At 29.7% G+C, this 15,094-nt stretch overlaps 2 protein-coding genes across 2 annotated transcripts; one reads left to right on the top strand and one right to left on the bottom strand.

Moving 5' to 3' along the window:
* Positions 1-3,160: 3,160 nt before the first annotated feature.
* Positions 3,161-9,008, top strand: TRIADDRAFT_63517 (uncharacterized protein; the record flags this gene model as incomplete). Its single annotated transcript, XM_002108023.1, has 7 exons — positions 3,161-3,217; positions 6,570-6,761; positions 6,950-7,024; positions 7,106-7,207; positions 8,152-8,322; positions 8,419-8,502; positions 8,949-9,008. 7 exons carry the CDS (start codon positions 3,161-3,163, stop codon positions 9,006-9,008), a joined length of 741 nt encoding a protein of 246 aa, XP_002108059.1.
* A 1,547-nt stretch (positions 9,009-10,555) lies between these two features.
* Positions 10,556-14,527, bottom strand: TRIADDRAFT_63518 (expressed hypothetical protein). The gene is made up of 7 exons (XM_002108762.1): positions 14,462-14,527; positions 12,644-12,841; positions 12,444-12,518; positions 12,227-12,322; positions 11,657-11,833; positions 11,437-11,520; positions 10,556-11,095 (listed from the first exon to the last, which is right to left on the bottom strand). The coding sequence occupies exons 1-7, from the start codon at positions 14,519-14,521 to the stop codon at positions 11,042-11,044; spliced, it is 744 nt and encodes a 247-aa protein (XP_002108798.1). The 5' UTR covers positions 14,522-14,527; the 3' UTR covers positions 10,556-11,041.
* Positions 14,528-15,094: the final 567 nt, after the last annotated feature.

Genomic DNA, 15,094 nt, shown 5'->3' on the forward strand with positions numbered 1-15,094 from the left:
CGCTCTTATGATAGATTAAATTCTAGTCTTTAATAGAGGAAAAGATAAGAAAAAGTAGGAAGGAATATTATATAAATTCTTTTAATGATGATATTAGTGATGATGAAATAAATTGCTAGTTGTACCGGAATATGTCAAAATGTAATTCAGCAGCAACGTTCTAATTGAGTCAAAGCTGGTTACAAGGTTATTCGGGGTTATCTTTCAAGGTTCACCTAATCTACTGATCTATTCAAAATCAACCTGTTATCAATAGATGATTGACAAGATTATTTAATCATGTCCTTTTTATTTGTGAATCACTCTTTCCTCTTTGGGTGTGTCTAACTCAAAATTAAATAAATTTTAATATGTATGGAGAGAATTGATATCAAGCTTTTACTATAGCTGTAATTTACTGATCAACTAACACTTTAATACTAAATATTTTACCGTACCAATCTTATTTATAAACTTAAGATCTTATATGGTATAAAAAGATTCTTGCGATGCCCTCTAACATAAGAATAAGTTAAGACATGATTACTAAGTCTTAAAGAGTCAATCATTCATCGATCGTATCAATTTAGATGTAATTTGGAGCAAGTACAATTTATTTTTGAATTGAAAATATGTGTCACGTAGCTTATATATTCTGAAGGAATTCTACTTTCATAATATCATTTCAAGATGACATTAACGAAAATGGTATTTATGTCGAGGTTAATGATGACAATAGTTCAGATAGCTAGCCCTCAATATACATGACTAGGTGTGGTTGTTTATTATTGACATTTTTGAAAAGCCATTTGTCTTAGTCGGTCAGTTGTTATAATAATAATTTGGTACTTATTTAGTGATTGAAAGTTGTTAAATATTAATTTATATCTGATTCTATCACCAATTAAATAACTCAGGCGATAAAATGAATTGGATACCATTTCAATCATTGTTGCAGCAGATTATAATGAACAGAATACTATTAATACTATCATCTGATGATGTTTATCGAACCTGATGACGTTCGATGTCAATATTCGACTGAAAAGAAGCACCAGGCATTTTCAAAATTTTTTAACAACATGTTTTACGGTAATTTCTTGGAAATGAATGAAGTCGATCGACGTTAATCGAAAATATATATGCGACCGTATGATTAATCAAATGTTAATCGTTAGGTTAGGTACTACCCTATTTCTTCCAACAAGAATGAATGAATATAAACCCTCCAAGAGTAAATATTGCTCTATTTAGTCAAGTTCACTATTAAAGTAATCTTGAAGGGGTAAATTTGCTAAAATCAATGTGTAAAAAGCGTTTTGAGATAAACTCTTCTATTCTACTGGTAACACATAGTATTTTGCCCCTTGTCAAGATTTTTCAATCGGAAACAATGACTTCATGATTTTAAAATCGTTTATTAGAATAAAGATTTATTGAACTCAGCGCGATTTCTCATTAATCAGCCTATAGTAACACTTTTTGGGATACATAGCCACAGTTTAATGTAACGATTAGATAAGTCATACTTTCTATAGTAAACTTTCAATGCAGTATTAAAGACTGCAGGAGTACAATTATCGATATGATAGCCGATCGTACAGCAATAGAATGCAGATAATTTAGTTTTACGTCAGTATAAGATTTGTACTCGCACGTATGAATTTCTGACATAGATAATCTTATAGCTTGATCACATAGGATAATAAAGACGTTACAAATTCTTGAAAGACCCATAAAATGACTTTAGAGATGTTCCAAGTCTTCGGTACAGGTATATAAAGGAGATGATGTGATGTAATATCATGCTCAGATGTTGGTAATTATATAACTTAGTTAAACAGTAGAAGTAGGTTAGAAATATATCGCAATTTTGAAATTTCTATAAATAATTGTTAAAGATTATTCATTATCTCAAGGATAGATAAAGTTCGACCGATGGTCTATCAAATAATAAATTAGCAATATCATCTGCGATAGTTATTTATTAAGTGCATATCAAAAGACTATTTATTAATATAGCTAAGAATTCCATGATTGCGATTGATTTCTAGCTATTTAAGTTGAAACTGTATCCTTCTACCTGTTCAATTTCATCACTACTTTAGCCAAGAATAACAAATGAAAATAAAATATCCCTATTATTGCTATTCAATTAAGTTATGAAAACAGGCGTTGCCGTAATGGAAATGGTTAAATTGTTGTGCTAATGATGTTTATTTTGATGCGAGTTCGTATTGTATTATGATGGTCATGGTGTTACATTTCTACTATTTTTTTAGTCATTTATCAAGCTAGATAGAGTAAGAGTATTTGAAACAAAAATAAATCTCTACTAAAATGATCTGAGAAGATATTCTATTTTCTGGGCTAAAGGGTTGATGATTTCTTGAGTTTTCGAGGAATATCACGTAACAGGTGTAATGTTGTAGTCAGATTTGAGAACAGAATCGGTTTAGCTATTCTGATAAATCATAGAATTGCTTATGAAAGTGTTACAAAATAGCATAAGATGATTTTAAGATTGATGGACGTTCTGATATTTCTGATATTGAGCACGAATATGAGCCTGTCCTATTAGCTCTCTTTCTCGAATTATTTTTAATCATACCTATTTTCCTTCTACTACCTGATTCTATCAAGCTAATCTACAATATAACAGGTATAACTGAATTAAAGTCTATGACTTGCATGCTTTGGCAGGTCAAATATTTTATTCTCTCCTCTTAATCCCAGCATAGAAGGTCAAGTTAACTATCCATTGACAGCTAACTAATTAATTAGAATTCATCAGTTAATCATGGTGACATAATATTGTAAGATAATCCCTCCTTACTAAGATAAATAAACATAGGTAACTCCTTATTCCATTATAATTCAATCAATCAAGAAAAATAATTCTTTTTGATCCTTGTGTATAAAAAAGAAATCATTAGGAACATGTCATATGCATTATCCCATGTAGCCATAGTGATACAGAAAATAGAATTCAGTACCAGCAATACGTTGGAAAGGTGGAGATACTTTACCTTTAGGCCGCTAGTACAGGCTTAGGTTAAGATTGACCGTTGACATTAGATTTAAGGAATTCCTATCATCTCTATTTCTTTCTCCACTTAACTTTGAAGGCTTGTCATCTATAGGTCATTTATATTCTTCACTGGTTAAAATTATAGACACTATGGGTTGTGGTAATTTATCAAGGATATTATTAATTGTCTTCAATTTTATCTTTGTGGTAAGTTATAGATTACATGGTAAAATACGCATACTTCTTTAACGTTGGTAAATTGTCTTACTTATTCCTTTCTTTAAAATTGAAAAGCTATTCGTAACTTCTAAATCACTAAAAGTTATTATCACACAAGCTATTTATCGGTTTCTTCTAATATCCAAAGGAATAATTATTTAAAGATTCTAGATCATCGTTAAATTACACTCCTGCATAGATTATCGTAAATATCTATTTCTTTCAACATTTGAAATGAATATTAAAAAGTTCTAAATCATCGTTAGATACCGCTTAATGATAAAGTATTACGCAAATCAGTTCCTAAAATTCTCAAAAGATCATTTTTAAGTTCTAAAATCATCGTCATACAAGTATACTACTTTAATATTTCCTATCCTATTTATCCGTTTCTTTCAGTATTGAAACGATCGTCAAGTATAATTTTCATGTTCTCCATCTCATTCATCTATTCCTTCTATTATTTAAAAGAATTGTATAAAATTATCAGATGCTACTTGATCAGACTGTCCTATTTATATGTTTCTTCTAATGTTTAAAAGATGATTTGGAAGTTCTAAATTATCATCAAGTGCTACCTCCACATAAATTGATTTACTACATGTTTCTGTTAATACTAAAACGATAGCTTAAAAACTTCTAAATTGCCACAAAATCCTACTTTAGATACATGATCATAGATTATAATAAAACGACCTTTTCCTTTTAAGATACTTTTCACCGTGATGGCATAGTTTGCTTACGATGGTACAGCAAACTATCCAGTTTATCATCATTTAAAATTGAATTTTTTCTATCATAATGTTATTTTTTACTTAGAATAACGTGTCACTAAAAATTAAGCCACATTGTAGTAGTTGAATTCACAGATTATGGTGATTTTTTCTGAATATGAGTATTTCATAGTATCTTCAATCATTCACATTCATCTCCATTGCAGTAATTTCAAATTTCGGAAATAGCATTAATATCTGTATTACTAACATTTAGATTTGCTATTTTTGGTGCTATTGGTCCAATAAATCATAGCTACTATTATCGTGGTTTTCAATTCCTTACCCTAAGCTAATAGTATCTTGAGATACCATAAATTAAAATCTATCTGAAATCTAATCTAGCATAACTCTTTGGTATCTTATTGTTTAGCTATTCTCACTAGTTATAATGTTCTCACTATGGAACTACAATGTAATTCATAAAAACTTTCGTCTTTAATGGTATCAATATAGTCAGTTTTAAGTAATCATAATTGGGCATATCACAGGTATCTAACACTATGGATTAACTTTCAATTTTATCATACTGATTAAATTACACTCATCCGAAGGAGCACCAAGTAAAGATTTTCCTTCAGTCATTTCCTGCTGAATGTTGTACGTTAGTACATTATATAGTATAAGGTTCTTGAAATCTTCTTTCAAGCCGCTAGTAATATACGTAAATAGCTGATAAAATTTGTGAAATTAATCACCATTTATCATTTCTATATCTTATTTAAAGATTTGTTTTCAAAAATTGGTGTTAAAGATTATAAATTTTGAATTTTAGCCATTTCTCTTTACTCTTAAGTTATTCAAATGTTACGGGATAAGGCCTAACCGGTCTAGGTTTTCCCTGATATGGCTTTTTCCTCGCAACATAGAGATTTTTTTTTAAATTGGTCTTAAAAATTACAAATCTTTGAATCTTAAAACTTTTTTGTTTACTTTTTAAGTTATCCAATTATCACAGGATAAGGCGAACCAGGTTCGGTTTTCGCTGATGTAACCTTTTTCTATAACGCAAAACAGTACGAAACAGCTAATTTCTTGTAGAAGGCCGCATTTAAAATGACTTTTACAAAGTAATTGGATATTTTTAATTAAATCTTTGATATCAGAAAGGGCTTCATGGCACTTTTAAAGACTGTAATAGCTTAAAATTACTTTATTCTGACTTAGATTTTTTCATTTCTAAAGCATCTAAATTACTCAATCTCAATCTAATAGTAGATTCACTACTCGCGATAGTTTTAAAAAAAATGAGCGTATCATTTAATATTGGGTATTCTTTTCTAATCGATAGACAGTTTTATAACATACAGAATTGATAAAACTGCTATTAAAAATCAATTGGATCAACCCATGACGCAATAGCCAATAATACTATAATTTTGCTTTTATTTAAATCAGCTAAATGTTAGAATTAGCACAACTTCCTTCTATATTAACATTTTACCACGGTCACAGCCAAGTTGTGAAAGGTGGCTTAATTAGTAAAAAAAGTGGATTGTATAGTGATCTTACGAATTATAGGAATAATTAAAAAGCAACTGCAATATCCTATGTTATTAATATAGTTTAATCATACAATTATCTTCTTATTACTTTTTACCTTCTCGATTGGAAAAGCTATAAAACTTGATTTCGCTTCCTTGATTAATTGATTAACTAATTGATTAGTGTTATAAGTTATGCTATTCCGTTATTCAAGCTTTAAGTTTCAACACTGGACTGAAATTATTATTCACTTAGCGAAGCTTTGTTGCTGTACTTTAATTCAAATCTAATCATACTGCACGAATTTATGACTTAAGATATTATACTATTTTTACACTCTTACAACAGTATACGTATACGCGTAAATACCCGATTAAATATTATTTGATATCATTAATATGCTTGTACTTATTCCTTCTTACAAATTCTTCAATTAAATCATATTGTTAATATTGCCATAAGTAGAATATGAAAGTTACTTGAAATAGGTTTCCAGCTTGTTTCTTATTCTTATTACCAATATCAGCAAGTAACATAATTCTTTACGTAATTTAATTAAGCGGCCTGCAGCGGATATCTTAAAATATTACTGATGTCTAATGAGATAATTTCATTGTGTTGAGATTGGCTGCGTTTAAGGAATTAATACTACATAATAAAATTAGCTATTGCAAATCTCCTACAATTTGAGTCTAGTTTGATAACTTTATTTTATTTTAATGACGCCTACAATTAAGAATTTAATGTTACATTTAATAAACTAAGCTAAGGGCAAATCTTGGATTTAATTTATTATACTGTATTTCAGACTTGTAAAGAATGATTATAATTGACATGCTATCATTAGATCAATTGCTCAATCTGCAGTAGATCTTTACTTCCTGAATGTAATTTTAATGATTTTATTTGTTCCAAGACTGCTTACGATCAAGATAATAGTCTTACTAATATTTAATTAGCTAATCTGGTATAAACCTTTTCGGATATGAGTCTAATTTGATCTTTTCATTTTATATTTAAATTTAAATTTATTAAAATTTAGGAAATAATTTACACCCTATTTTTGCATATTTCTTTCGCAGTTATCCGGTTTCGCGGTGATCGGTTTGGCGGGATATAACCTCGCTACCTACTGGGATATAGCAACAATTGCTGCGGATAGCGCAGTTACTATCGGAACTATTCTCTTGCTTACTGCTGGTATTATCACCACTCTAGCTGGCATATTAGGCTTTTGTGGTTCACTTAATCGGCATCCAGGAATGCTACTTGGAGTATGTTATAACAAAATTACACTTCTGTCATAACTGACAGTACCGTAGTTTAATTTAATGAATTCTTTTAAGATTTATGATTGGAACCTAATTAAGCTAACAGTCGAATTCACTGGTAGGCAAAGTGTAATAGCATATCTCCACCATTATTAACATTTACAATGGATTATATTATATTATCTTTTTAGTTTTTTATCCTATTGCTTTTAATATTTGGATTTGAAGTAGCTGCCGGAATTTATACGGTTGTGCATCGCCAAGAGGTATTATAATCCTTAAACTTTATCAATTACTAGACTGCCAATTGCAAAGTCATAATCTCTTAATTTATTAATTTCAACTAGGTAATAGATGCATTAAGGACTAAATTATCTAACGATATTCAAAATAAATATACACCTAACAATCTGGGTATTCAAAGAGGACTCAATGCAATTCAAACTCAGGTAAACAAGTTTTACAATCTAAAGATAATTTGTGTACACCATTAGCTCTGTATACAAGTTAATGGACGGCATAAAATTTAACTTATTAAACCTAAATATCCATGATTAAAAGAATTACAGCTTACAAGTTACCTAACGGACTGTTTTCGTTAATTCCACATTATTTACTAGTTTTACAAGAATTACATACTGTATGCTAAAGTTACAATATCCAAGATAAAACTAATCGATCTTGAGTTGGACCAGATTTAGCGAATTATTTATTCATTGAACCAAATAAGTGCAAACAAAAGCTGAAGTAACTTCCTATAAATCATGTTGGCATCGTAGAATCTAGAGATATAGATCATGCTACCGTAACTGTATGAACATTTTCACTAATGCTACTATAAGAATATAAGATGAGTGAATTTACAAGATCATAAATAGGATAAATACTGACCGTACTTAAATATATGATTACACGCCAAATGCCCAAATTTGTAGACATAGCTAAGATTATCTAAATTCTTCATGGTTGAAACTGTAAACAAATTCATTTCCGATCTTTACTATACTGTATGCAAGGTAGCTTACATATCTAAAATACTATCGCACTAAATTGCATCAGATCATGTGCCGTGCGAAATTTCCAGATTCCAGATAGAATAGAGCTTACTTGAATTTGTACACATATAAAAAGTAATATAAAGGTTGGCATTAATAATGTTAAAACGGAATTGATAAATACTGCATATATATATGCTTTATGCAAAGGAAATCAAATTTTTGTAAATTTTATTCATTCTGCATGCATCATGTGATATTAATATTTGCAATTAAATCCGAATAAAAATATTTAGATGACTTTTAATCGCATCAATTTAATATAATAAGTATTGTGTGCACACGCTTATCCTCCTCCTAATATTTTATGAAGTCTCTAAATTCATTTCGCGATATAGTTTAAATGCTGTGGCTCCAGTAACTATACCGATTGGGCAAGATCAACCTGGGGTGCCGGTAAAACTATCGCTTATCCAGTACCTGATTCTTGTTGCAAAGTTTACGTTCCAGGTTGCGGATTAGATGAAGTACAAAGAGGTGGTGCAAATCTAACCGGAATAAACCTGAATGTAAGTATGACAAACTTTCGTATACCAAATGAATAAAAGTTTTGGGAAATAGTAAGGGTAAATGAATTTAAAAATCGCACAATGTCCAATCAATAGGGTTGCGTTCAATCAGTTTCTAATACAATATCAGAAAATGCCTACATTATTTTGGGAGTTGGTGTCGGTATTGGTGCCTTGCAGGTAAATAGTCACTTCAAATGTTCTAGATATTGTTATTCTTGCTATTTATCGCTTTATGATAAAGTTGATAAGATTCGCTGATATCGCTGAAGTCTTTGTTATAGTCGTAATATACTGTACACATTATTATTCTAACGAGCACATATCACTGTTATACGATTTTTAATATAGCGTAAGAACAATACGCATCAATTTAGTCCTATAACCAAATATAACCAAGTTATAAATAATTAAGTCTATTACTACAGTGAATGCACCGTAAACTTAAAAATAGTTAATGCTATATGTATACAGTTACATGTATTGTAAAGATAAAGTTATTCTGAGTTGATACGCTACTAAATACGTATATCGATAAATTCTATCTCTTATAAATGTTAATGAAAAATTGTTATAACAACTTGATTGTAAATATTTCGTTCGCTTTTCAACGTTCTCTTTTACAGATCTTCGGTATGGTTTGTTCCATGATTTTATATTGCGACTTAAAAGAAGATAAAGATTAACCTACTAAATATTCGTGTTTGAAAAAGAACATGGATAATACGCATTACTTATTAAGTATAAATTAACTTAGTATTCGTATAAAATAATGTCATTTTGTTTTAAATTACATCGACGAAAACATTTGGAGATTTATAAACTCCAAAGTTAATTCACATTCTATTAATTAATCATTACATTTCGATATCTAGCATGATTACAAGTAACGAAATTTTTTATGTATAGTATCATTTCAGTTGAAATTTCGTCTCTGGTTAAACTTGTCATTATACCGTAGCTTTTCCTCCCCCATATTGCAATAAGTGTCGTTTTTATCTTATATGTTGATAGAAAAATTAATTCTAGAATAAAGATTACCTATAAATAGTCGAATAATAACTTCTAGAGCAACTATGCAGTACCATATGACTCGATTTGATAAGCTGTTATTCAATGGTTTTAGCTTATACTACTATCATCATATGCATTTAATTAGTTATAAACCTTCGGATCGTACCAATTTCCTAGAATTCTGAGTGGATATAGAGTATGATCTGATCGTAATCATCCTTTTTTATTTCCTAGTAAAATTATCGTAATACTTGATTAGCTGCGGATTTTTAAATAATGTCCGCTTGTTAACATTTTAAAGCAATTACTTATCTTGGATGCGGTAAGCTTTTTGTCCAAGAAATGATACTTGCTTCTACAGCATGATAATAATCTTAAATGTTTAATTAGCTATAGATTGTTCCATTATAATCTTTTTTATCACTTTAAAGTAATTATGTAAATTGATAATGATAAAATTTATGTCCAAAAATGATTTTCACTTGCAGTATGATTCTTTATATGTTAGCTATGAACTATCGGATAATATCGTATCCATCTATCAAATTTTTAAAATAACTATTTAGCTGGGTTGATAGTCTTTATTTCAAGTATATTATAGAGCCGACAAATTGTATCTATGTTTAAATCTTATCGATCAAACCTTAATCTTGAAATGAAATAAAGCTAGACTAAAAAGAATTAGAATAAAATAAATTAGAACATGGATTGTCCAGTTTCAGTGCTTTTTTGCTTGCTATGATGATAGAAAATTTAAACTGCGTATAGTTTTTAACTTTCTTATAAGTAAATTAAATTCTTGTTAGACGTAAAATCAAATAAAATAAAATAAAGCACACTCAAGAACTCAAGCTGCTCCACATTATATTTCTAGTATAGATACGGTATCAGTGCATTTTCTCGTTCGCGATGGTTCCCGTAAATGGTTTACTAAGTAGAATATTTCAGTATACGCGTATGCTGTGTAGGCTATGCTATAATAACCTACCGTTAGTCACACTTTATTTCACTATAACGATTTAGTTATTTATTTTTTCTTATAATGAGAAACTATTAAAAATCTTCTCATTGGCTATGAATAGATGTATAAATTTATATTAGTCAGCAGTGAGAAGAACAACCATTAAGTGTAAGCACAGTACATGGTGCTCTTTCAACAGAAATTATTTTTATGTTCTTCGTGACAGGATTACGAGGTGAGAAACCATCCTTTCAGTACAAATTCATCCAGATTACCTTTTATTTATTTTTAACTAATAACAATACTAGCACAGTAGAGGTAATAAAGCACTGCTATGATAGATTACAGAAAATGCCTACCACTCAAATTAAGATACAAACATGTAATGATGTTTGATTGTTTAAAAACGTCTTAATGATTAAAACAATATTAGTACTACAAGTCAATTGTAGTTACACATTGATTGAATTGCACATAACAAGATGAATATAGATATACTGTACATGTTATGAAAGCTACAATTTGTCATACTTAATACAGGAAAATTCCTACAGTCAATTTTTATACTGTAAACTTCTCAACAATAACATGTACAGTATTACTTTTCGGATTGATAAGGGTACAATAATTTTGATTACGATGAACAGGTTAAAGCATGAATTAGTTAAATAAAAGCTAAAGGTAGCAAGGGGCGTACACAAAATTATAATTCTACTTATGTTTAATTATGATTTCAATACTGGATCAATCATTTTTTATGCTATTGCATAAGATTACCCCGAAGATAAAACCAAGGATCTATAATTGAAAATAATTACATATAGATTTCTAGATTAATTGAAGACATATTAATAAGTGTAGTTATTATATAAATCATAGTTGTATAAAATATTTTCATCCATGAGTTATGAAATGAAATATTAAGAAGTAAAATTTATGTGATTGCCAATAGATGCAGCTAGAGAAATGGTCGCATAATCGGTCAAATTAAGACACCTAAAATGTTTGTTACTGAACGTTATGATGCTTCTACTAAAAGTCACTAAATATTTTGAAATATGTAATGTAGCTATAGTCGATCAATTACTTCTTCCTATCTTTACATTTACTTGTTGATTAACTTTAAGAACATAACACACCTGCACGACACCAACACCAATACCAATGCCTAGAAGAATGCTTGCATTATCGGATGCAAGAGTTTGCAATTTGGCAAGGCAACCCTGTAGATAGGAAAGTAGATAGTTAATATCTATCTGGAACGATATGTCTAAAAAGCAAATTTCTTGATGATCTCTGATATTAGTATAGTTATGATAAGATATACGAAAACATTTTCAACTTGTGGTGTCTACTAACTGTTGTATAGATGTTATTGGTGGTGGAATAAGTATAACCACAGCTGGCAGTGTCCGAAACATTGGAACGACAGCAAGAATCAGGGACAGGGTAGGTAACCGTCGACACTGCGGAAACGTTGCCATACCATGATGTACCCCTCCACTCTGTATAATTGTGGACAGCACAACAGGACAGCTGAAATGCGATCAACAGTTCGATTAATTGGACATTTTAATCAATTTAATGCTAATATCATCACAATTATAGTAATAGACAAATAGATGAATTGTACAACATAAGTATAGCTAATTTAACACTATCGTTATAATTATGGCTTGAAAGCAGTAAATCTATGAAGCAGCTAATCTTACTCTTTCATACATATATCACGAATAATCAAAACTATAGTAATAAATTATTGAAAATTAAGGATTAAAAGCTATCGATCAATCATTGCAGTATTTGATTTTCAAAGACTCTTATAGTTATTTTCAATGACTTATACAATCTTCGCTACTATTAATTAGAAAATTTTAATTTAAATATTTTAGTATTTGATTATGAGACAAAATGTGGTCCATAGTTTACCCCAGATTGAATGGTATTAAAGGCTGTTTGAGTAGTTGGTGTGTTGTAGTAGGTTGCCAAATCAGAATTAAGCCTAGATGTTAGATTTGTGGTAATCTAAATTGATAATTTAAAAAAGTGAAGAAATGAATTTCTAGTCACAATGAAACAGCAGTATGCAATCAAAGCATAAATCCAATTCAAATTCTTTTAAAGCTATCTTTTCTTCTTTACTAACCAAATCACGATTGACATAAGCATAAACTCCGCCAGCAATTTCTAATACGATGATAACGAATAGGATGATGAGGTACTATTTAAAAGGTCAGTAAGAGATAAGTGAAACTTTTAATATCAAATCTAATTATAACTAATGAAGCTTTTTTTCGAGGTATAAACCCTAATCAAACATGGTGACCAAAACTTAAATTGACTTACACTTGTTAAACACCATCTCTTTCTCTTGTTAGCACCGCAGCATCCAAATCCGCTGCAGATGAAGGTTACAATACCAGCTACCATCAGTAAAATCACACCTGGAAGAATTAATCCAGAACTTCCCAAAGCGGTTGTAATAGTTGTGCCGGAAACAACCAAAACATAGATCGCTAAACCGATCATTGCACCACCGCATAGCTATAGATAAAAAATAATAAATGCCCAACATTAATTCAATGTGCGGTAGTTTATTAATTATTTTATTATTAGCGAGTTTGTACATCACAGAGAAAGATGGTTTACTTGTAGACTAGCCTTAAATTTGATTCACTTTTGTCTAAGTTATAAAACACGAAATGTTTTCTGTGGAGCAATTTTTGATAAGTCTTTAATGAAATTGTAACTAATAGAACGATGCAGTAAAGTTCAGAAATGTAATTATTGCCTATCAAGTAATTCCGGACTGCAGTAATTGATAGTTTCAATACTAGAGACAGTAAGGAGAATTTAACCGAAAATGATATATTAAGGCAAAATTTAATTACTTCAAATGGGATTTTCTTATCAAATCTCATCAAAACTTAATGTGGATTACTAATACTGGATATAGTTCTCTAATTAATAAGAAAGTTAAAACGTTTTAATTCACTGTATAAATTTTAATGCTTACTTATGCCAGTGTCATCGTCAACTTAGTTTAGATCAAGTAATAAAAAAGAAGGCAGCCTCTCTTAGTATTGAAAATATTGGAAGTATATACCGTTAGATCGATACATGATAAACGATTTCTTGAAATAAATGAAGTCATTAACTCGCTAGAGTAGGCATATCTGATTTACTCTTGACATAAGTTTATCAATGGTATGATATAAACATTTCTGAAGAGCCATGTACAAATAATTATATGACTATGATGAGCATAAAATTTGGTGCCATAATATATATTAGAAGTTCTGACTTTGTTATAATTAAAATAAAACTGTGCGCTATTACGTATAGTTACTGCGTATAGTTTAATTGAGTTACATCCCCTGGATTATATATCAAATGTAAGATTAAATTTTATAACTATAAGCATTAAATGATCAAGATAAATATACAGTCATTTTATTGAAGCAGAATAATATACTGAAAATTTAAACTATTTGCGATGATGAAATTTTAAGGAAGTAATATTCAAATTATCATTGGATTAGGCTTGTTCGCCGATTTATTTCTGGTAATAAATAATTGTAGAATGGATACTAATATTTATCATGTTCAATTTCCTTATGCGTGATAAAAACAATCATGTGCTAAGCTTACTTCATGAGAAGTCAAGGATTATACATATGTTTTGGCACGATGAAAATTTTTCTACGGTAGTGCCATTCCCGCAGTAGTCATTATTTATTTTACACGTATGTATCGCTTATAACTTCGTTACTTTTCTAATAAATTTAGATTAATCATTCTCAAGTGTAATAAGGTATGAAAACAAGACAAATTAAACAAGCCTATAGGGATGTCAATAATATTAAAGTGAGAGTAATTTAGGGCTTGTCATTACAGTATCGAATAGATTAATTAGCTAAGAAATTGACAGAATAATATTAATAATATCCGCTTATCCCTGAACATATTTTACGATATTGAATTTACTTTTCATCTTAAAAACATGAAACGCCATGGCGAACTACTATAGCTGATTACTGATCAATTGAATTGTTGATATTTCTTGCATTTATTTTTCGGTAAATAACTCCACAAATACAGGCTGTCCATTGCATTAGCAGGTAAGTTAATGGTAGAAAGTTAAGAATGAAATCAATAACTTACAAAGAAGATGGTATTGAGGACGATTAAAATAATACGAACAAGATCACCACAGTCAGCCATATTGAATCAATTCAATTTTTAGCTACGGTCCAGCCGTCAAGGATTAGAGCAGAAAATATGAAATAAACACAGTCGGTGTTGAAGAATGAAGGAAAATCTATGTTTGTTCGAACGCTAACAGACTATATATATAATAGTATTTGAAATTTGTTAATAAACTTAGGACCTCTGTTATAATGTAGAAAGGACCTGAAACGATTGATTTATTTTATTAATTTTAACTCGTTGCTAAGATATGCCTCAATCAACACATCGAATTGACGTAAGCTAGACTATTATCACCATAGTAACGTGATGTGACGTCATAGTGTCCCAATCAGATAATTCCACTATTTAAATATAGTATCTAAATGTGTCATTCCAATGGAAACTCCCTCCATTTCATTCATTTTTCTACTAGAAGATTGGATATTACTATTGTAATTAAAATCTAGTTTGAATTACATTTGAATGGATAATGGATATCATAATTTAATCTATAAGAATGACAATTTGTTCATGGGCTAACGTCACGTTATATATAAATTTTGTATTATGTTATTCAGCTAGACAAAGGTAGTGAACAAACTTGCT

This window comes from Trichoplax adhaerens, genomic scaffold (assembly GCF_000150275.1).
Source record: "Trichoplax adhaerens TRIADscaffold_1 genomic scaffold, whole genome shotgun sequence".
NCBI lineage: Eukaryota > Metazoa > Placozoa > Uniplacotomia > Trichoplacea > Trichoplacidae > Trichoplax > Trichoplax adhaerens.

Bases quoted from the DNA above. Each gene is read 5' to 3' on its own strand.
- TRIADDRAFT_63518 (XM_002108762.1), bottom strand. From the start codon at position 14,521: ATGGCTGACTGTGGTGATCTTGTTCGTATTATTTTAATCGTCCTCAAT. The intron at 12,519-12,643 runs GTAAGTCAATTT...CCTTTTAAATAG, and splicing joins AGAGATGGTGTTTAACAAGT to TACCTCATCATCCTATTCGT. The intron at 11,834-12,226 runs GTAAACTATGGA...ATCGCATTTCAG, and splicing joins TTAATACCATTCAATCTGGG to CTGTCCTGTTGTGCTGTCCA.